Genomic DNA, 21,763 nt, shown 5'->3' with positions numbered 1-21,763 from the left:
GCACTCTGGATGTACCGGCTCCATGGTGTGGAGTGGGGTTAATAAAGTGTAAGGTGTTAAATCCCAATCGCATGTTTCAAGTAAGCAAGGGTTAGAGTAAAGAAGAACTCAGTGGGCTGTTACTGCACATCCCCTGGACTGCTCAGTAAGCAGCCTGTGATACCATGCAATGTGTGAAGAACGCATCCTCCACAATCTGCACTGAGCTTGTGACAGGCACATTTAAAAGCCTGTACTATTCTTTTAATTAAAAACAATTCATAATATCTTTACAACTGCCTAGGGCTCCCTAGCCTTCAATCCTATAAATTATTTTGAGGATAAATGTATGACACTTTCAAATTATACAAGTGGTACATTAGTCTACCCTCTTACAGTCTACAACCAATAACCATGCTCTATTTTGACGTATTAAGTCAAATGGTTATACTTTCTCACAATATTCTGTTGCATTCAGAAGCTAAGAAGAAGTGGAAACATATCAATATCATCCATACAATGCTTCAAGAGCCAGGTTTCTATATGGCTTGCAACTTAATTATAAACAAAAGAACCAAGCACCAACATCTCTCAAACTATCAAGTTGTGAATGTTAAGATTCAAATAAGGTTAATTCATACACAACATCTAATAATGTATATTCCATCAAAATATTTCAAATGATTAGTGTGACAAATATGTCAATTTGAAATGGTCAATGCTGGTATTCAGAGCATCCTACGAGTATTTTATTCATTTTTATAATAAAAAATTTAGGTAAAGGTAGATTTGAATGCAGTACCAATGTACAGTATCATAAAATGGGTTACAGTTAAAAACCTGTCAATGTTCATTTCTACAGTCTCACCACAACGACAAAAAGGAATGTACATGTTACAGTAGAAAGGGTATGATAAGGCTTTAATTCACAAAAGGCACACATTTAGAGGTTTACAACACAAAAAAAATAAAAAAAATCGTAATTGGTAATTTTCTAAGTTTTTCAAATAGTTAATTTTTTTTTCATCTTGCCATTGTCAAATTAAAACGAGGACAAATGAACCAATATTTAAATGTTTTCAAAATGGACATTATCAGGTTTGAAATATTAGTAATTCACTGCCCACCATGCAAATAACTTTTAAGACAATTTATTTAAGGTAGCACCCAGCTTTAGCCCACTATACAATTTGCTATGCAGTTTATTCTCTGTGCTGGAGAAAATACTCATTGATTTGAATGGTATTGTTCTTTTCTGTAGCATTTGAAACTAGCATCACAGCATATTGGAGAAGGGGCCTTAATGTCTGAAACCAAGTGTAAATAAGTTAAATATTAGTAGAAACACAATACGTCCCTTACAAATAAAAACTGTCACCTCTGTTCCGGTATAGGACCTATAAAGCATTGCCAAGCAATACGTTGGAGGTACTGTGAAAGCAAAGGAGTTAAATGCAATACAGACATTGTTTCAAACCAAATGTTTGTTAGGTCAAAACCTTTCTAAAGCAGGCAGCATGCATTTTACAACCTGGGCCATCATGCAAGTACATTCTGTGAAATTCAGAAATCTGAGTGCTACAATGTTACTTGATTTCCAAAAATTCAAATTTTCTTTCCAAAATCAGTCTATGCGATTAGATACAGAATGGAAATGTATATACCCACTGCATTTAACAAGTAGGATGACATTTTTACAAACCTTTATCATTAGGAACTTTACAAAAGGGTACATTTCAGTTTAATAAATCCATGTTATTTGTGTTCATTGAGCAGAAAAGAGCAATTTGCACATAAATGAATTGTTGTTATTTATATATATACACACACACAAAATTCTTATTGCACCGGTCACTGAAAGCGTCCATAAGCCAACTGCAAATTTGTGGGGATTCCTTCGAAATAAAAATATATCACTCTTCTTTCACGATGATATGGTGTAGTTTCCTTGGTCGGTAAATACAAGTTCACACAGATTCCCTCAGAATATTGGTAATAACATCCGAATGCTTGATATTGTAAAAGGTTAATCCACTCCCAATGCCTTCAGTTGGCGCTCAATCTCCTCATCTGAAATGGTTGTAGATTTTGATGTGGTTGCAGATGGAAGGCCTTTGGACGCTGAAGGTGCTTTTGCCATCTAAAAAAAAAAAAAAAAAAGAAGATTAGATAATGTTTCACATGTAAAATAAAAGTTCTCTTGTCCAGGTTATGCATGTTACTAAGCGCGTGTGTTATGTATGCATGTGCTACATACACGGAGGGAGCAAAATACCAGTCTGCCAACAGACAATGACAGGATGCTTGGCCATTCTTGGCTGCCAATTTCCAGCAGTGCCTCCCACAATTGTCCAGCCTACCACCCCTGTGGGCTGCCCATGAAGTGCTATCACCCTGAGCTCCAATGATCAGGTGCCACTTGTCACTTTCTCCCCCGGCAGCACTTAGTCGTGCAGTACTAAATGCAAATAAAGGGTGTGCGCGCTGAGCACGCGCATTTTAAGTGAAACTTTTGTCTTGTCACAGAAATTGTATTTGTGATGGTTTTAATTAAAAATCAAAATACAATTTTAGTGGCAAAAAGCAAAGAAATTTGACTTCGAACGCATGTGCTTGGCACACACCCCGTTTTAGCTATTTGCACTTCTATATTTATACTAGCTGAATTCCTCGTGTGTGGTGCCACTTTCTCCCTAGTATGGTGGGGTTCCTGTTGCTGCTGCGCGCTGAGCCAGTGTCTACTGCTGCCTCTAACCTCCGCGTGTCCTGAAACTTTGAGGTATGTGTACGCGCGGGCCCGTCACGCTTTTTCGTTACATGACCAGTGATTTTTCCTATCAAAACACTGTAGGTGCCAGCAAAGAAATTTCACTTCAAAGATCTGTCGGGGGAGTGACAGACAGGCTGCGTCTGATGGTTGGAGACCAACGCGACAGAGCAGGACAAAGGGGGAGGAAGAGAGAACCCGTCCATGTGTGCGTTTCATTTGATCTTCCAACAGATAGTTTGAGGTCTCAAATGATTGCATTTTAACTATTTAACTTTTTTTACGTGGTTGCCATACTTCACCATTTTCTCGTTTTTCTAACTCGTAACATACGTCAACATCATTCTTTTTTTCTCTCTCCTATTTCCCCCCCCATACGCCAAACGACAATTTACAATATATCTGTATAATTTTTAAAACGTCCTTTCAATGAGGTCTAAAACCAGACTGCAGGGAACAAGGACTTGCATGTTGCATGTTATTCTTTTTACACACGGTGGTATCTAATCACCACTCTATATCTTTATACCAACGTGTTTGTGCTATACGATTTATGATCCAATAATTATTAATTAGGAATGTATGCATTAACCTCTACCTGCTTTTTATAGAATACACACAGATTTGTTTTTAGGTTTAAAAAAAAAAAAAAACACGAGTTTTTTATTTTTATTGTATCACAGGTTTCAAGCAGGGGGAACTCCACAGCTGAACTGCGTTAATTTCCACTCCAGGGGTCCCCGGACTCCCCGAGATACTTACCTCGGAAGGGGTGTCGATATCAGCCCAGACGGGGCTAGTCTGGGCTGTCAAAATGGTGGCTTTAAATGTCCTTCGGGCCCATAGGAAGTTGTGACGTCATCACTTGCAGCTTCCTATTAGCTCAAGTGACGAGGGAGCTTTAAAACTGTGCAGCGATACCAGCACCCGCTTCCAAGTTAAGTATCTCGGGAAGCAGGGGTCCCCAGAGCTGAAATCAATGCAGTTCAGCTCTGAAGATTCCCTGCATCAAACCTATTATTATTTTTTTAAGTGTCGCCATGGACTGCAATTTTAAACTTTAATATACTTTGGAAGCCCAATGAGGCAAACTGGCAGATATAGGGCTCTAGTCCCCCCAAAGAATTTGGGAAATCAAACAAGCTCTTGGGAGACATACATAAAACCATTTAGCTTGGGGTTTAGGAAGTTTGTATATGGTATTGGTGTATGTTCAACGATACGGCTACTGCATACGATTTTCTACGGTACATTTGTATTTACAAATATCCTACTTTTCTTCCTACAAGTCAAAATGACATCTCTAAAAACAGGTTTAAGACTACACAAGAAGGCAGACCCTGATGGGCCAGCAGGACATGAAACCAAGTGCACAGATGACAGTATACTGTAATTATAACAGTACTAGAAGTTATCCTTAACAAAAAAAAAACCCATGAACTTGTACCTTTCCAGAAACTTCAATGCCAATTTCATCCAGCACCTGATTCACAATGTCTTGACTTTCTTCTTCATCTTCAGAAGCATCAAAAATGTCATCCAGTGTATCATTTACTAGTATGGGGGGTGGGGGGGAGAAATGAAATTAGCACAATTCCAAAGTACATTCAGTTTTATAAGAATTACATTTTTGTTATAAGATTAAAATATTGATACATAAAGCTTCTGTCCTTTTTCTTCTGTTCACAGCTTCAAGTGAACAAATGGTAAACAAGCTCTGATGAAGAGCACTAGACTACTGTAAAGAGCACTAAATTGTGTGAGGTTAAAGTACATTTTACAAATTGCACATGAAGAAAAGGCTAAAAAATCAAAACAGAATTGAAAGATTGCAATGCAGACTGTAGGCAGTGTCCACTTGATCAAAGTGAATGAATGGTTTGGGCTTGTTTTTTTAGGTTAAAATTATATTATTTTGTTTGCCCCGCTACAAATATTTTTAATTAAATCCTTTGGCCAAAGCATTATAAACCTGCAACCATGTCACAGTAAACCCTTTTCTGCAGGTCCTACACTACCTATAAACGTTCCATTAACCTTTCTCCTAGAGCAGCGTTTCCCAAATGGTGGGTCGCGACCCGGCACCGGGCCACGGCACCAAAATTGCCGGGTCGCAGCGAGGCTGGCCACGCGGTGTCTCCCGTCCCCCCTGCTCAATTTTAAAAAAATGGCGGCGATTTCCCCCTGCGGTCCCGCGCGCTTGCGCAGGGCATGCAGGGCCTGCTCCCTTCCTCCCCCCCCCGCTCCCAACGTGGGACGGAGGAGGAAGTACCAGCTCCTCTGCGGCCCGCACGTTACGTGGGACGGAGGGGGAAGTTCAAGCTCCTACTGCGGCCCGCTTCCCCCCGCGGCCAGCTTCCCGAGCTCACCTCCCGAGCCCACCTCCCGTCCCCCCAAGCCCACCTCCCGTCCCCCCAAGCCCACCTCCCGTCCCGGGCAGCAGGGGATATCGGGGGCAGCAGGGGAAAGCGTCCGGCGGCAAGGTAAGTCACCCCACCCAGTCACTGCCTCCCACCCAAGTGCCCCTGGTCCCCCTCCCACCCACCCAAGTGCCCCTGGTCCCCCTCCCACCCACCCAAGTGCCCCATGTCACCTCCCACACACCCAAGTGCCCCTGGTCCCCCCACCCAAGTGCCCCTGGTCCTCCCACCCACGTGCCCCTGGTCCCCTCCCTCCCTCCCACCCAAGTGCCCCTGGTCCCCTCCCTCCCTCCCACCCAAGTGCCCCTGGTCCCCTCCCTCCCTCCCACCCACGTGCCCCTGGTCCCCTCCCTCCCTCCCACCCACCCAAGTGCCCCTGGTCCCCTCCCTCCCTCCCACCCACCCAAGTGCCCCTGGTCCCCTCCCTCCCACCCACCCACCCACCCAAGTGCCCCTGGTCCCCTCCCTCCCACCCACGTGCCCCTGGTCCCCTCCCTCCCACCCACGTGCCCCTGGTCCCCTCCCTCCCACCCAAGTGCCCCATGTCCCCTAAGTGCCCCTGGTCCCCTAAGTGCCCCATGTCCCCTCCCTCCCACCCACCCAAGTGCCCCTGGCCCCCTCTCCAGTCACTCACATCCGTCGTTGCCTGTAATTCACTGTTTGTGTCTGTGTGGGTATAGGGGAGAGCGAGTGTGTGTGGGTATAGGGGAGAGCGAGTGTGTGTGTGTGTGTGTGTGTGTGTGTGTGTATCTGTATCAGTGTGTGTGTATCAGTGTGTATCAGTGTGTATCAGTGTGTGTGTATCAGTGTGTATCAGTGTGTGTGTATCAGTGTGTATCAGTGTGTGTGTATCAGTGTGTATCAGTGTGTATCAGTGTGTGTGTATCAGTGTGTATCAGTGTGTGTGTATCAGTGTGTATCAGTGTGTGTGTATCAGTGTGTATCAGTGTGTATCAGTGTGTATCAGTGTGTGTGTGTGTGTGTATCAGTGTGTATCAGTGTGTGTGTGTCAGTGTGGCTGCGTGTGTGTGTGTCAGTGTGGCTGCGTGTGTGTGTGTCAGTGTGGCTGCGTGTGTGTGTGTCAGTGTGGCTGCGTGTGTGTGTGTCAGTGTGGCTGCGTGTGTGTGTGTCAGTGTGGCTGCGTGTGTGTGTGTCAGTGTGGCTGCGTGTGTGTGTGTCAGTGTGGCTGCGTGTGTGTGTGTCAGTGTGGCTGCGTGTGTGTGTGTCAGTGTGGCTGCGTGTGTGTGTGTCAGTGTGGCTGCGTGTGTGTGTGTCAGTGTGGCTGCGTGTGTGTGTGTCAGTGTGGCTGCGTGTGTGTGTGTCAGTGTGGCTGCGTGTGTGTGTGTCAGTGTGGCTGCGTGTGTGTGTGTCAGTGTGGCTGCGTGTGTGTGTGTCAGTGTGGCTGCGTGTGTGTGTCAGTGTGGCTGCGTGTGTGTGTGTCAGTGTGGCTGCGTGTGTGTGTCAGTGTGGCTGCGTGTGTGTGTCAGTGTGGCAGCGTGTGTGTGTGTCAGTGTGGCTGCGTGTGTGTGTGTCAGTGTGGCTGCGTGTGTGTGTGTCAGTGTGGCTGCGTGTGTGTGTCAGTGGCTGCGTGTGTGTGTGTCAGTGGCTGCGTGTGTGTGTGTCAGTGGCTGCGTGTGTGTGTGTCAGTGGCTGCGTGTGTGTGCCAGTGGCTGCGTGTGTGTGCCAGTGGCTGCGTGTGTGTGTCAGTGGCTGCGTGTGTGTGTGTCAGTGGCTGCGTGTGTGTGTGTCAGTGGCTGCGTGTGTGTGTGTCAGTGGCTGCGTGTGTGTGTGTCAGTGGCTGCGTGTGTGTGTCAGTGGCTGCGTGTGTGTGTATCAGAGGCTGTGTGTATGTATCAGTGTGTGTGTCAGTGGCTGTGTGTGTGTGTATCAGTGGCTGTGTGTGTGTGTGTATCAGTGGCTGTGTGTGTGTCTGTGCAGGCCCTATAGGCGATAAAATTTTTAGTGGGTCACGAAGGAGAAGTTCAAAAATAACCGGGTCACGGAAAAAAAAGTTTGGGAAACCCTGTCCTAGAGGAAGAAATGTCTCAATAGACCTGCTAGTTAAAAGTGGGATGGGCGAGCTTAACACTAAACACACAAATACACCCAGCAAGCTCAAAAGCTAATTTCAGGCTTGTAATGCTTTGGCCACAGGATTTAAATAAATTACTCTTACTTATGAGAAGAAAAACAGATAGTATTTAACTAAAGCATTTGTCATATTGGATGTAGCATTGGGGCCTTTTTGTTGTATACATTAGGTCGCAATCCCAGTATCACTCCTATTGACAAATATATATGGTGTAGTGGGTTTGGGTGTTGAACTTGCTGGGGCTGTGTGTGGTAATAAAAGATGCATACTTACTCATTTCTTCAGTCATTTCCATTTTCATATTCTCTTTCTGGAAATTTTGCATCGTTTGTAGTGTTTTTTGTGGATCCATTTTTTTGTTTACTGCTTGCATAGTCTAAGTGATAAAGAAATGTCAGTGATGCTTTAGGAACACCTTAACCTTTGTTTACAGTACAATACTGCACCATTTCAGAAATGTTATACATACACCAATAACAAATACTGTATATATTACCCACGCTCCTCCCTTTGTGAAGTGTGCAGCTGGTAAAAGGATTGGTTTTACATTTATAGAAAAAGAACAATTCCTGCCCTCCTAGCATTTGGGCTAAAATATACTAGTGACTTTTTACATTTTCAACCCAAGTCTGTGTAACACAGGAGTAATTTGGTTGCATCTTTATGATTCAAGGCTTCCACCTTCGTCAAAGGTAAAATTTGTTTAGCAGGTACCTGCACTGAATACGTAATTTCTTATTGTCCTATGGACTAAACTTTGTGAAGTATGTGAAAGTGCTTTGAAGGGGTTAAATAAATTAAGCATATGCTTATTTGTGATTTAGTACAGTTAAAGCTGGCCAAAGCCAGTAACAAAGTTTCCTTATTATAAAAGGTAAACTGTGGGTGCACAAATACCCTAATTTGAAATACTAATACTTACAGATCTCTTCTTTCTGTCAGCCATAAACCCCTTCAGGGCACTTTCAACAATTAGAAAATAAAATGATGTGAATGGTTGCATTCATATATCTTTTTATTTTACACACAGGATGAACACGTGCTTGTTGATTCTTAATCTCATGAGTTATTTACAGTAACATTTTCTGGAGCTACTGTGTAGTTTTTTAATGTATACATTTTCAATAATTTGGATAGAAGGCATTTGTTTCAGCGCTATTCTTACCTTTGCGGTTGTAGACATGGCACCTGCCATCTTCATCTGGGAGCTCATGACTTTGGTCTGTGTAGACATTGATGTAACCTTGGAACTTACAGCAAAGGTGCGGGTTTTCTGCTTTCGAAGCTGCACAAGTTGCTTTGCCAGAACTCTGCATGCTTCTTTGTTTCCAGTCTTTGCCATCTTCTTTATTTCTAGTTCCTGATAAAACACCAAAAAAAAACAATTAACTGCTACAAAGAAATATGGTGTAGCTTAGAGGCACCTAGATAGCTCGACAAACAAATGAATTGAAATAGATTGATACCATGCTTTTTTGAAAAAAATAAATAAAATGTATAATTTGAACAGTATAATAAATGTGTATTCTGCATCAGATATATGAATCTCAGAGTTTTAACTGTCTAAAAAGGCTTTGCATAATTAAAACCACGTTATATTTAAATCATTAACTAAAGCTCAAATCACTGAGCTGCAAAAAATGATTTATTTTTTGTACATTTATTTTACATCTTTAAAATTAAGAGACTTTCTATGGTCACAGGAAACATTACTGTAAGTACTGCTGATATCAAAGGGAAATCATCTTCACAGTACAAACCGGTCGGTGATCATATTTTCTTTGGTGTAGTGTAAAAACACCAAAATGAGTAACAATGAGGGTGGAAGACAGATTTGTGCTGTTCGAAAAGGGGGATTAGTAATGAAGATCATACTCTGACACATAAATCACAAATTAGATTACAAATAAAATACATCCTCGTGACATTCATAAAATACCCAAATGAAAATAGTAAGGTGAAAAAATAAAATGAGCACAAAGCCCTTCGTGCAAAGTCACTCAGACTTTAAGTGCGTTTTGTTTAGAAGTCACTCATGATTTAACACATATCTCATCTCTGTAACACAAGTGTAACAATTTATTGCAGGAGACAATTTTTCTTCACTTACCAGCTGTTTTTCCTGTTTCTCCAAAGCTGATCGATCTCTGGTTATAGCCCTCTGTGTGCCTCTTAACTCTTTATTCTGGTCCTTTATTATGTCTGGGGGAGAAATAAGTGGAATGGCTTAGAAAATAAAAATATTTCTAAATAGAGGTCTAAACGCTGTGTGATCTACATCAGCTGCGATTAATTTACCTTGTAATACAGAGCATTCAATTTTTTAAATATCTGACAAACTATGGTAATTATAATCTAGCTCTGTCACTCCATAACCACGAGTTCTTCTTTTGCCCCAGTTTCAGGTTCATAAAAATAAGCCATTGCTTTAACAGCTACCACATTGATCATTTTCATAGTTGCCAATATACTGTACATTACTATTAACCAGGGGTGCTCAACTCCAGCCCTCAAGACGCCCCCAACTGGTCAGGTTTTCAGCATACAGTATCCCTGCTTCCGAACACAGAATATTCTCAAAATATGTAATGTGAAGAACTCTTTAATAAACATATGAAAATAGCAAACCAACATCACCAGAAAATGGATACACATTTAGTTTCTGGCATCTTAAGTACATTTTAAATGTCACAAAAGGGCTTTGGCTAAAAAGGTCTGGAATGTGATGCAAAACATTAGCAGTAAAATGTTATGAACAAAGTCATTACTGCCAGAATAGGTCAATATTACTAAATCAGCATGTGATTAAACACATAGGTATGATAACTCAGACAGTTGATAGTGACCAAATTTCCAGGCACTTACAGGAGTAAGGAATTACAAGTCCAAGTAATGTTTAGGAGGCCTCAAACACAGACATGCATAGTTGTTCTATACATACATCAATATGTTAATATCACACAGTACAAAACAATCAATGTTATGCGTTTGACACGTTTGAAATTAGCATGCAAGCATGTTGGACAAAAAAAGCCGGCTGCTGACATTTTTTGTGTGGGACTTCAGAAGACATGACATTTTTTTTTATATTTTTTAAAACAATGTCTAAAAGAAGGAAAATCTTAATAGGATAGACTTAAAATAAGCAGGGACAAAACAGTGTTTGCGTTAGAAATTATGGGCGAGACTTAAAGCTGCAGTTCAGGCAATATCCTGCATGTGGTTTTTTTTAATAAATCAGTTCTGTAGTAAGAAAAAATACATTTAGCATTTTCTGTTTTAAAAAAAAAACTGAAACACCAATTCCTTGTATTCTATTTTAACAACCATTTACTAAGGCACTGCCCCTTCATGTCCTGTCAGAAGCCCTGCACACCCCTTTGTGAGCCCTGCCCTCCCTCTTGCAGTCAGTGCAGGACTGCTCATCAATATTCATGAGCTTCCACTGAGTGACAGAAACAGAGGAAATACATTCCCCATATTTAAAGATGTCGCCAAACTTTGCCGATCAATAGACGGAGAACGAATTGACCAGCAGCTATGCAGTTCTTTGGGTAAGTAGAGATTGCCCACATGAAACTATTGAATGAAAAAATAAACTATAATTTTTTTTTTAAGCCTGAACTGCAGCTTTAATTAAAAATGTTAAAACCGCAATCCGTGCACCTCATTTTTCCCCTCCCCCAATGACTATAACACTATCTGAACCCTAAGTTTCTCTCCCTAATTCTTAATATCTTCTTGAGAAGAACATCTGTTTATGAGAGAATAGCAAGGACACTGGGGTCTGTCCCACTTTGGCAGCCAATAGAGTGCTGCAACACCATCAGAGAGTGGATGACATTGAAGGATTGTATTAGTGACCCAGTGGCCAGGTTAGATACAGTATATAGATAAAACCTTTTTTTCTCCCCTTTTTCTTAAATACACCCTTATGAGGGCAGGGAGATTTGTCTCGACAAACAGTATAAAGTACTATAAACTGACTATGTCCTACAGACTGTTAGACAAGAGAGCAATAAACATGTCTATATATTACTAATTAGAGTAGAAAATGTAACCGTAACAGTAAGGGTCATGTGCAACAGGTAGTGCAGGAACGATCAGCACTTTAATGCTCGGAGAACCTGTAAAACAGGTCAGTGGGGATTTGTGGCAGCAAATGAGTCATGAAGCCTCAATATTCCACTGTTGTGAAAAAGTCGAAAGGGACTGTTAAAAATATCTCACAAGAGAATGGATGTCAACATTTTAACAATGGGTCAGTGGTTTAATCATAACAGAGCAAAAACAGCAAGCCATCTGACATTGGTAATCTGATTTCTTTTTCATCATTACAGGAAAAATTCAATATGGCCTGAAAATATGGTCAAGAATGAAAAAACTTGCAGGCTGCTTGTGTTGGGTTTTCTGGAACAATGGATATCCTGAATTAAAAAACAGACAAGACATTTTTAATTCAAATGAAAAGAACAAAAGCACATAAAAGGAAACCTAAATGTTTTACAGAATAAGTGGCATGGTTGTTCGTGGAATTTCATATTACCAATTCATTATGCCTCCCAAATGCTGATTACCTTCCCCATCTCCCAGACATTCCTTGTAGGACTATCTCTATCCTCTCACAATAATTTACGAAGGTGGGCATTTCATTCTACTAAAGCAAGCGTCTCAGATATTAAGCTGTGTCATTGTCCTACACTGGCCTTCATCGATATGTTACCTTATGCCATGCTTCTTGTCCTGTGAAAGGATAGAGAAGGGTGCGGCCAACTATAAAAAGCCAGTAATCAATAAGGCGTGACTAATTTGAGATTCAGCTGTTATTTTATTTTGAGGGATAGCAATCACGCAAAGTACAAACCCTGGCTTAATGCAGCAGTCAGAGCCACTTTATTCTTTTTTTTTTTTTTTAATTTACTACCTGAAACCTTTGAGTTTTTCCACAGTGCCCCCCTAACCTCTAAGGAGATGACCCTGCAGCCATATTGGACAAAAAAAAACCCTCATCTCTTGTCAGTGGGTGTCTTGGGACCTCTCTGTTCAGGTACATAACCCGCCCATAAAAGTATATGGAGACTACTGCTTTAAGACATAAAAGAACCCACATGGGGAGCACAACGGGAAGGAACATAAGGAAGGAGATGGATATCTGACAAAAAAAAAAAAAAGAGTCTGGCGTAACAGCCAAAAGTGGGTCTTACTCCTTGATAGTGTTTTTGTAACACGAAACGCGTAGGAGGGTTAGTGCCTCCACTTTTTTAGATGGATCAATAAAGAATTATTTTTAATACCAACTGTTTGGACCCACTTTTGGCTGTTGCGCCAGAATCACCTTGTTTTTCAGATTTACCTCTCTACTCCAGGCTGCACGCTTACCAGGACTTCAGGATTAAGGCCCCGAACATGTTACCTGCTTGCTGGCGGAAGTGCGCTGAGACGTGCTCCCGCTCAGCACTGAGCCCCTACAGCCGCAATTAGAGCGGCTTTAGTAGGGGCTCACCTGCGCGTCCGCGCGCTTGCGGAAGCGCAGGTCTTGGGGGAATTTAAAATTCCCCCGCTTGCCGGCGAGACAGGCCGGTCACGTGAGCGGTTCGCCCAATGAGGGCGAACCAGCTCCGTGACGTCACTGGCCCGCCCCGTGACGAGCCCGCCCCCTGACTGTCTGTCCCCCTTCTGACCCGATCCATGTCTCGTGTGTGCGTGTGTGTGTGTATGTGTGTATGCATGTGTGTGTATGTGTATGCATGTGTGTGTGTATGCATATGTGTGTATGAGTATGCATGTGTCTGTGTGTGTGTGCCTTTGTGTGTGTATGTGTGTGTATGCATGTGTGCCTTTGTGTATGTATGTGTGTGTGCCTTTGTGTGTGTGTGTGTGTGTGTGCATGTGTGCGCATGTGTGTGCGCCTGTATGTATATGTGTGTGCATTGTGTTTGTGTATGTGTATGCATGTGTGTGTGTGTGTGTGTGTGTATGCATGTGTATGTGTATGCATGTGTGTGTATGTATATGTGTGCGCATGTGTGTGCGTGTATGTGTGTGTGTATGTATCTGTGTGTGTGTGTATGTGTGTGTGAGTATGTGTGTGTGAGTATGTGTGTGTGAGTATGTGTGTGTGTATGTGTGCGTGTGCGCATGTGTGCCTTTGTGTGTGTGTGTGTCTTTGTGTGTGTATGCATGTGTGTGTGTGTGTGTGCATATATTTATCAAAGTTGCACAATGTTAATAAATAATTTATTCTCACATATCTTTTTTTTTAATTTTTAAAATATTATATAATACACACACACACACACACACACACACACACACACACACACACACACACACACACACACACACACACACACACACACACACACACACACACACACACACACACACACACACACACACACACACACACACACACACACGTTCCCCAGTGACACACACACACTGACAGCTACCAAGTGACACACACAGTGATACCCGCCTCCCAAGCGCTTGCTGTCTCCTCTGTAAGGACAGCAAAAAGCTCCTGGTAGAGCGAGCGGCAGCGAGCAAGCGCCAAACATGGCCAGGCCTAAGAGATTTCTGTGAGTACTTTCTTATTCATGATTGCTCAATGTGAGTCCAGGGACCATCCCAATGAGGGTTTGATGGTTTTTTTTTAGCCTTACACCTTACCCTTCAGGGTACATTGGCCCACCTGGGGACTTTACTACAGGTAAACCCCGTTATAGCCCGGTCCTCGGGGGCCACCTGATCCGACCGCGCTAGACCCGAGGTCGCGCTAATTTAAAAAAAAAAATGGCCGCCGCGCGCCTGATCGGGAGGGAGTGAGGAGGGAAGGAAGGGGTGGCCGGAAGCCCTACACGTCCCCTAGCAACGGCGAGTCCAGCCGCAACCTGTTCCTTACCTCCCACCACCGGCATCCATTTCCTCCCCCCCCAGGCCCCCACACCTACCGGCCCTCCACGGCATAGCCCACGCGGCCCTCCGAGTCCTAGCCTGCTCCTCACTAACCCCCCTCCTCCCGACACCCCCCCCCCTCCTCCTGATGCCAGCTCCGCTCCGATCTCAGCAGCCGACACCAAAGGTAGGGAGGGGGAGTGGGAGGCGCGTGCCGAGAGAGGCGCGTGCCGAGAGAGGCGCGTGCCGAGAGAGGCGCGTGCCGAGAGAGGCGCGTGCCGTGCGCAGTGTGTGTGCGCAGTGAGTGTGTGTGCAGTGTGCTGTGAGCTGTGTGCAGTGAGAGTGCGTGCAGTGAGAGTGCGTGCAGTGAGAGTGCGTGCAGTGAGAGTGCGTGCAGTGAGAGTGCGTGCAGTGAGAGTGCGTGCAGTGAGAGTGCGTGCAGTGAGAGTGTGCAAAAAAAATGTAAATTTTTTTTATTTTTAAATTAATTTTTTTTTTTTTTTTTTTTTTAAACGGGAGCCACGTGAAAACCGCGTTATAACCAATTTCGCGTTATAACGGGTCGCGCTATAATGGGGTTTACCTGTACTTTCATGCAGTTTATCCATATCCTTATCCAGTCCTGTTTTATGAGTACATATATTAAAGGGATTCAGTGCTGAAGCGCCTTTGTCACTTGGAAATGGGACAGTTTAGTGTTCATAGAATATTGAAAGAAAACAGTGACAATAGAGAAAGGTAGGGGGCCTGGGGGCGTGTAAAAGGAGCTCTGACCTATCCACCAAGTGTATGTGTTGAAATCCAAGAAAGACAAAAATCTAAAGATTGAAATATTCAAAATCTACCAGCAAAAAAAAAAAAAAAAATTGGTCCAGAAATGTGAGCCATATTTATCAAAGAAAAACATAAAAATGAGAATGTGTTTCCCCTGCATAATTATGGTTCAGTTTTGGAGCCTGGAGCACTATCGTCAATGGACGATAATGCCTCGATTAACACTATCGCAGTGTAATGAGTAACACCCAATATGTGATGCAAGGTCAAAAAGAAAAATTCAAAACAAAACCATGTTAGGTTAACTTAAGAAAACCTGAGTGGGCATATGTGAAAACCTTTCAAAAGCTTACTAAAATCCTGCAGTACGGTCATTTTTTCCCCCTTCTTTGGCTTTAATGGGCAGTGTCCCATAGCTCACAAAGAAACATTTTGTAAAAAACTAAAACCAATGCAATAGTATTCCTTTAAAAAAATAAAAAAAAACCAGCATGCATAAAAGCAAATATCTGCAGTTTACAGTTTATTTAGAAATTAGTAAAGTTTTTTTTCTAACAGGGTCCTAGAAAAAGACAATTCACATTAATAAAATATTTCTGCCAAAGCTACCACGCCCCGTCCTGGTCACAGAACCAATAAAAGGAGGAGGAAGGGTTGGGCAATCAGCTGACGCAGTCCTACACAGTGACATCACACAAAAAGGAGTAGCTAAACGAAGTCAAAGTTTACCAATAAATTAATGGAGTAGAAACAAAACTTAGATGGGAGGGGGAAAAAAAAAGTATTACTGCCATTTATGGCTCATTTTGGACCTAGGACTAACTGTACTGTATGCCTGCCATACTACAATAGAAAAGTGAACTAGTTAGTCTGTTTCTACTTTGCCAACTGATGTGTTAGTCTCATGCCACTGAAGTCACTATATCATATATACCATTAAATATAGAGATCACTTCGAGTTTTTCTTAATAGACTGTATAAACCCAACCTGCTGTAAATGTCTGCGTTAAGTGCAGTTAATGTCTGCTGAAGACACTGGATTTAAATAAAATATTAATGTATTATTCAGTCACCAAGAGCGAAACATTACAAAAAAAAAAAAAAACACTCTTAGAAAAATGATAGCGTTGTGATGCAGTATATTATGGTTTCAAGATCAGGAGAACATTAAAAAACAATTAAAGATTCATAAACTAAGTAGTAAGGAAGGAAAATTGAATACCATTATGACCTCTACAAATTGAAACCGCTTTAAGAAAAAGCAATGATTATTTCTTTGTAGTGTGCGGTATGCCTATGCTTAGAATAAACGGTCTTAAATGTTAGTTTTTTCCTTGAAATAAAACAATGCTATTTTGATGTATTGGCTTCATACATTTGTATTGGAATGTACAAATTGTCTCCACATCTGGAATGAAAACCTTTTAAAAATACTAGTGAATAGTTCAATGAAAATATTGCCACAAACATATTACCCCCCTTGTATTGCAATACATGTACCTCAGGCCACTCTAGCAGCAAAGATGTTAAACTATAGTAAACTGAAGCACTGAATGTAATCAAAAACCATCTGATCTTATAAGAATGCTCAACAATAGACAATGAATGCTGCTACTTTATTAGACACATTAGGGGCCCATTAGGTTGAACAGAACAGGTAACTGAATATGGCACCGTTTAGTAAATACATATGAGCCAATATATATATATAACTGCATCTATCCTTTAGGCACCTATAAATGCAGAATATGGTAATCATGCTAGTAAATAACATCACTTCTTCCACATTTCTAAACTATACAGATGGTGTATTGTCCAGGGAAAATCCCTAAGCACTTCTGTGCCAGTGGGCCATGTAGTATGCTATTCTTCATCAGTTTAAGAGCTCACAACAAAGCTACAGTGGGACATAGGTTTAAAAATAAATAAAAAAAAAACTTTATTGTACCCAAAATAGCTGCATGTTCTGGGTACAGAAAGATCAACAATACAAATGAGACAAAAATCAGCCCACGTTGAACTGGAAAGGAGTAAGAAAAGAAAAGCAGTCACACGTAAATAGAGAGCTCGTACAGCCAGGCGGGGGGAGACAGCGACAGGGAGGGCAGGGGACAGTGACAGGACAGGGATGGGGGCACAGAGAGCGAGGACAAAGGAGGTGGCAGGTGGGCACAGACACGAGTGAAAGAAACAAATGTCTGAATGAGTAAAGCAAAGCAGGGGGGCACCGACAGGGCAGAGGGCACAGAAAGAAGCAGGGGGGCAACAAAAAGAAGCAGGGGGGCAACAAAAAGAGACAGGGGGCAACAAAAAGAGACAGGGGGCAACAAAAAGAGACAGGGGGCAACAAAATGAGACAGGGGGCAACAAAAAAAGAGACAGGGGGCAACAATCACAGGATGTGTAAAGCAGACCATGTGGGAGATGGACAGAGGGACATGGGCAACAAGTAGATACATGCAGAGTCCGGAGGCACCTGTCCCTCTCAGCGACTTGATCCCAGCAAGGCAGACTCACCGTCCACAGTCTTCTTCTTGAATAAAGAGGCCATGGCTCCGGCCGGTTCCTGGTCCCTGTGCTCCGCACTGCTGTGTCTGCGCCCCCGGATACCAGGCTGTGCTCTGCACTGTATCTGCGCCCCCGGATACCCCGCTGCTCTCCGCAATGTATCTCCCTGCAGCTCCTAATCAGACCTCTGCCTCTATTTCCTGATCAGTAACCAGGAACCGGTTAGAAGGCTGCGCCCTCCCACGTGACACTCTCCATCACGCGCCTCCTCTCCCTCAGCTGTGACGTAGCGCCGTACAACAACTAGGACGTCTGACTGCCTCCTGTCACGTGGGACGCATGAACCCTTTCACTGCCGGTGACACCGACTACGGGAGCCAGTCTGTAGTTGTTCCATTAACCCCTTAACTACCCAAAGTGCCCGTCATTGCCTGCAAAATTCATGAGACTCTAGCTAAAGTAGTTTATGCCATGTTAGGTTTGAAATGATGTATTTTTGATGTGAGGAGCGCCACTGTTGAGGAGAGAGAGATACAGCGTACTATACTGTAATTGTGAAGTGCTTTGAGTCCCCCAAAAGCCCTTTATAAAAGTGTGTGTCTGTGTGTATGTATACATATATATATAAAAAAAAAAAAAAAAAAAAAAAAAAAGTTTTACCAGGAAGTAATACATTGAGAGTTACCTCTCGTTTTCAAGTATGTCCTGGGCATAGAGTTATGATGACAAATAATATCATGGTTACAAATACTTAGTCACATAAGTGAACAGGGTATACGTTATATACAAGACATTGCATGCACAGTTAGAGATAATATATGTTATAGGCGTATGTAACAGTTACAGACCAGATTAAAACGTGAGACAGCCTTAGTTTGGAAAGAACTTAAACTCGTGGCGACTGTGAGAGTTTCCGGTAGGTTGTTCCAGTTTGGGGTGCACGGTACGAGAAGGAGGATACTTTGCTGAACCTTGGGACCATGAACAGTCTTTTGGAGTCAGATCTCAGATGATAAGTGCTGCATGTGATAGGGGTGAGGAGCTTGTTCAGATAGACGGGTAGCTTGCCCACAACGTATTTGAAGGCAAAACAGGAAAGGTGAACTTTGCGCCTAGACTCAAGTGATGCCCAATCTAGTTCTTTGAGCATTTCACAGTGATGTGTGTTGTAGTTGCATTGGAGAACAAAACGGCATATTGAATTGTAGAGGGTGTCAAATTAATGCCGGGGCAGCTGCAGGACCTCTGTAAACTTCTACTTACCTTGTTTCAGACGCTCCTGGTCACGCGTCGCCATGGCAATGCGGCGTCAAATGACACCGTGGGTGCGGGGATCTGTTCTGCTGTTTGGCCGGAGCTCCGCGCGATTGGGAGTGTGGGGCGGCGAGGCACGCATGCACAGTGTCAGTGCGGCGCCCATCTTAGAATGACTCCGCGTATGCAGCAGCGGGACTACATGTCCCAGAATCCTCAGGTGGGAGAGAAGACCACATGGGACTGTCCCAGCCAATGAGATTCTGGCAGTAGGAGGGACAGGATATCCTCCCTGCGAGTCAGTCCTGACGGAGGAGCGAAGGGAGAAGGTAGTGTCCAGGGAGTAGTGGTTCCTGGAGTAGGCCTAGACTTTGCCCCATAGGCTCCAGTCAGGCCCTGAGCCACGTGAGATACGAGTTGCAAGGAAGGCCCCAGATAGGGACTCTTCCCATTATTATTATTGCTGCGCCTGTGGCAGACGGCCACGCTGCGATCCGCGACCTGGGACACGGCTGCAGTATTCCAGAACACTTGGGTGAGACACTCTGGCTGGAGCTCACCCCACGAGGAGGATCGGGACCCTTAGGAGAGAGGGGAATTGTTGTTTGAGGCCCTGCTGCGTGGGATCTACTCCAACACACCTCTGCAAGCGGCACCTGGATCCTTTGCAGGTGGAGGCACTGTCACCGAAACAACCAGGTACACCTCAGGCTCCCAGCAGCGGAGGTTCAGGCCTCCTGTGAGCCTACAGGTAAAACGCACCACATTACACTCAGTAGCAGTTTCATCTCCCAGAAGATGGGGGAAACAGCGCTACATCATAATATGAATTTGATTTTTAATTATACATAATTGATTACATTCCAACAAACAAAATATATTTGGCGCTACTTTTCTGTTTTTTATATATAATCTATCCGGTGTTCCCCCACCCTAAGGGAAATTCACTGCTGTTATTTGCTGTTGATGCTACCTGTTAGGCTCACAGAAGGCCCTGAGCATCCGCCGATATTGTTGGGGATACACAGGACAGGCTTTTGGCGCTTGGATAGTTCTTCTCTCGGTGGTAAAGCACCTCCATTCCCACAGGGCCTATCGCAGATAGGTGCAGTCCCCTGTGGAAAACACTCTTACCCTCTCCCTGAAGAACTGCAGTCTCAGGCAGAAGTATAAAACAGTTAACTTGGATCATTATTCTTTATAGTACAGCAACAGCATACTGACATCATACAGCATACATCCGTACACTCTCTTCTCTGGCAGCATGAGAGATTATCCCCCACTTGACCTTCATAAACCAGCAGAGTGTCACCTCACTGCTTGCTCTTCTCTTGTTCCTTGGACTCAACCCCCAGGGTTTGAGGCTCCAAAGGTCTATCGCTGTCTCCCACACTCCCTAGTGCAGTCTGGGGTAGATGCTCCCACTCCCCTGAGGGAGGGGATAGAAGGTGAACCAGAGCTCTGGCTCCACACTTCTACAAATCTAAATTTGGAGTTGCAGCCCCCTTTCGTTACCAGGGGAGGGGTTCCAGGTCTCAGCCCTGTTTGGGCAGGCCCCCCCCCCCCACTCACTCACTCACTCACTCAAGGGAACTACTTACTACAGTATGCAGAATTAACCCTAAGCCTTTGTCCAGGGTGACGCTGAGCGGGCTCGCGCTAGCCGCGATTAAACGCATTGCTGCAATGTGTGTGGCCAGCGTGAGCAAGCGCCTGCGCATGCACGGCGCTTAGCTGCTTGCAGAGGCAAGCAAATTTGTTTATGCCACTCGCTGGCGCGTCACGTGAACGGTTCGCCCAATGAGGGCAAACCAGCTCCGTGACGTCATGGGCGTGTCCCACACGCATCTAGCTGGCCATAAATCGCCCGGCCCAGCAGAGCGTATGACGTCACCACACAGGAGCGCCTGCACACTCGCTCCCTGCCTGGCCACTGCCTGCGCTGATACCAGGACTTACGTGTTAAGCAGGGAATTTCGTAGCCAGGGGATATATATATATATATATATATATATATATATATATATATATATATATATATATATATAGAACAAAAAAGAAACAGGCGCACACCTAGTGCATTACCACAATAAAAATGTATTGGATGAACATAAAATCTAACAAATGGCCACTCACAAGGATACAGCAAATAAAAGCATGTATGAGATAGGCTCTCATGTGCCTTGCAGCTCAGTCACCAGCGTCCGTCCGCAATCAGTGGCGTCGTCACGTGGATCAGCCTCGCGAACCGGAACCGGAAGAGGGGTCTTTCAACTTCAGTGCTCCACCAAATCGGTCCCTCCGGGAAACAGGCACCCCAGATGTATAATAGTACAAGGTAGCAAGCCGGGAGAGCAGCACACGGGAGCCAAAAGTTCTCAGTCAACCTGCATCAGTGTTTGTGGGCAAATGGCGGCCGGACTCTAGCCACGCCCTACGCGTTTCGTCAGAAGAAGTCGCCATTTGATGAGGAAACGCGTAGGGCGTGGCTTGAGTCCGGCCGCCATTTGCCCACAAACACTGATGCAGGTTGACTGAGAACTTTTGGCTCCCGTGTGCTGCTCTCCCGGCTTGCTACCTTGTACTATTATACATCTGGGGTGCCTGTTTCCCGGAGGGACCGATTTGGTGGAGCACTGAAGTTGAAAGATCCCGGTTCCGGTTCGCGAGGCTGATCCACGTGACGACGCCACTGATTGCGGACGGACGCTGGTGACTGAGCTGCAAGGCACATGAGAGCCTATCTCATACATGCTTTTATTTGCTGTATCCTTGTGAGTGGCCATTTGTTAGATTTTATGTTCATCCAATACATTTTTATTGTGGTAATGCACTAGGTGTGCGCCTGTTTCTTTTTTGTTCTTTTTTCCAGATATCACTAGGGACTGGTGATCCCTTTGAAACGGGCTGCAAGAAACCAAGGACATTTCCACTGGAACAGGACTTTATGTATTGAAGGTTTTTTATTATATTTTTATCTTTTGACAATTTTTTCTATATATTTTTTATTAATAAATACATTTTTTAGATTTTTTATATTTTTTCCTTTAGGGTTTTTTGTCAGGAGATTGC

At 43.8% G+C, this 21,763-nt stretch overlaps 1 protein-coding gene across 1 annotated transcript; it reads right to left on the bottom strand.

Annotated features, from left to right (window-relative positions):
• Positions 1-883: 883 nt before the first annotated feature.
• Positions 884-17,695, bottom strand: CHMP2B (charged multivesicular body protein 2B). Its single transcript, XM_075594003.1, has 6 exons — positions 17,447-17,695; positions 9,369-9,460; positions 8,424-8,618; positions 7,532-7,634; positions 4,194-4,300; positions 884-2,119 (listed from the first exon to the last, which is right to left on the bottom strand). The coding sequence occupies exons 1-6, from the start codon at positions 17,478-17,480 to the stop codon at positions 2,006-2,008; spliced, it is 645 nt and encodes a 214-aa protein (XP_075450118.1). The 5' UTR covers positions 17,481-17,695; the 3' UTR covers positions 884-2,005.
• Between the last annotated feature and the right edge of the window lie 4,068 nt (positions 17,696-21,763).

This window comes from Ascaphus truei, chromosome 3 (genome assembly GCF_040206685.1).
Source record: "Ascaphus truei isolate aAscTru1 chromosome 3, aAscTru1.hap1, whole genome shotgun sequence".
Taxonomy (NCBI): domain Eukaryota; kingdom Metazoa; phylum Chordata; class Amphibia; order Anura; family Ascaphidae; genus Ascaphus; species Ascaphus truei.
This window is presented reverse-complemented; position numbering and strand designations above follow the sequence as displayed.

Coding starts and splice junctions, on each gene's coding strand:
- CHMP2B (XM_075594003.1), bottom strand. CDS start 17,480: ATGGCCTCTTTATTCAAGAAGAAGACTGTGGACG. Junction 9,461..17,446: donor CAAGAAGAAGACTGTGGACG/GTGAGTCTGCCT, acceptor TTTCTCCCCCAG/ACATAATAAAGGACCAGAAT. Junction 8,619..9,368: donor AGAAACAGGAAAAACAGCTG/GTAAGTGAAGAA, acceptor GTGTTTTATCAG/GAACTAGAAATAAAGAAGAT.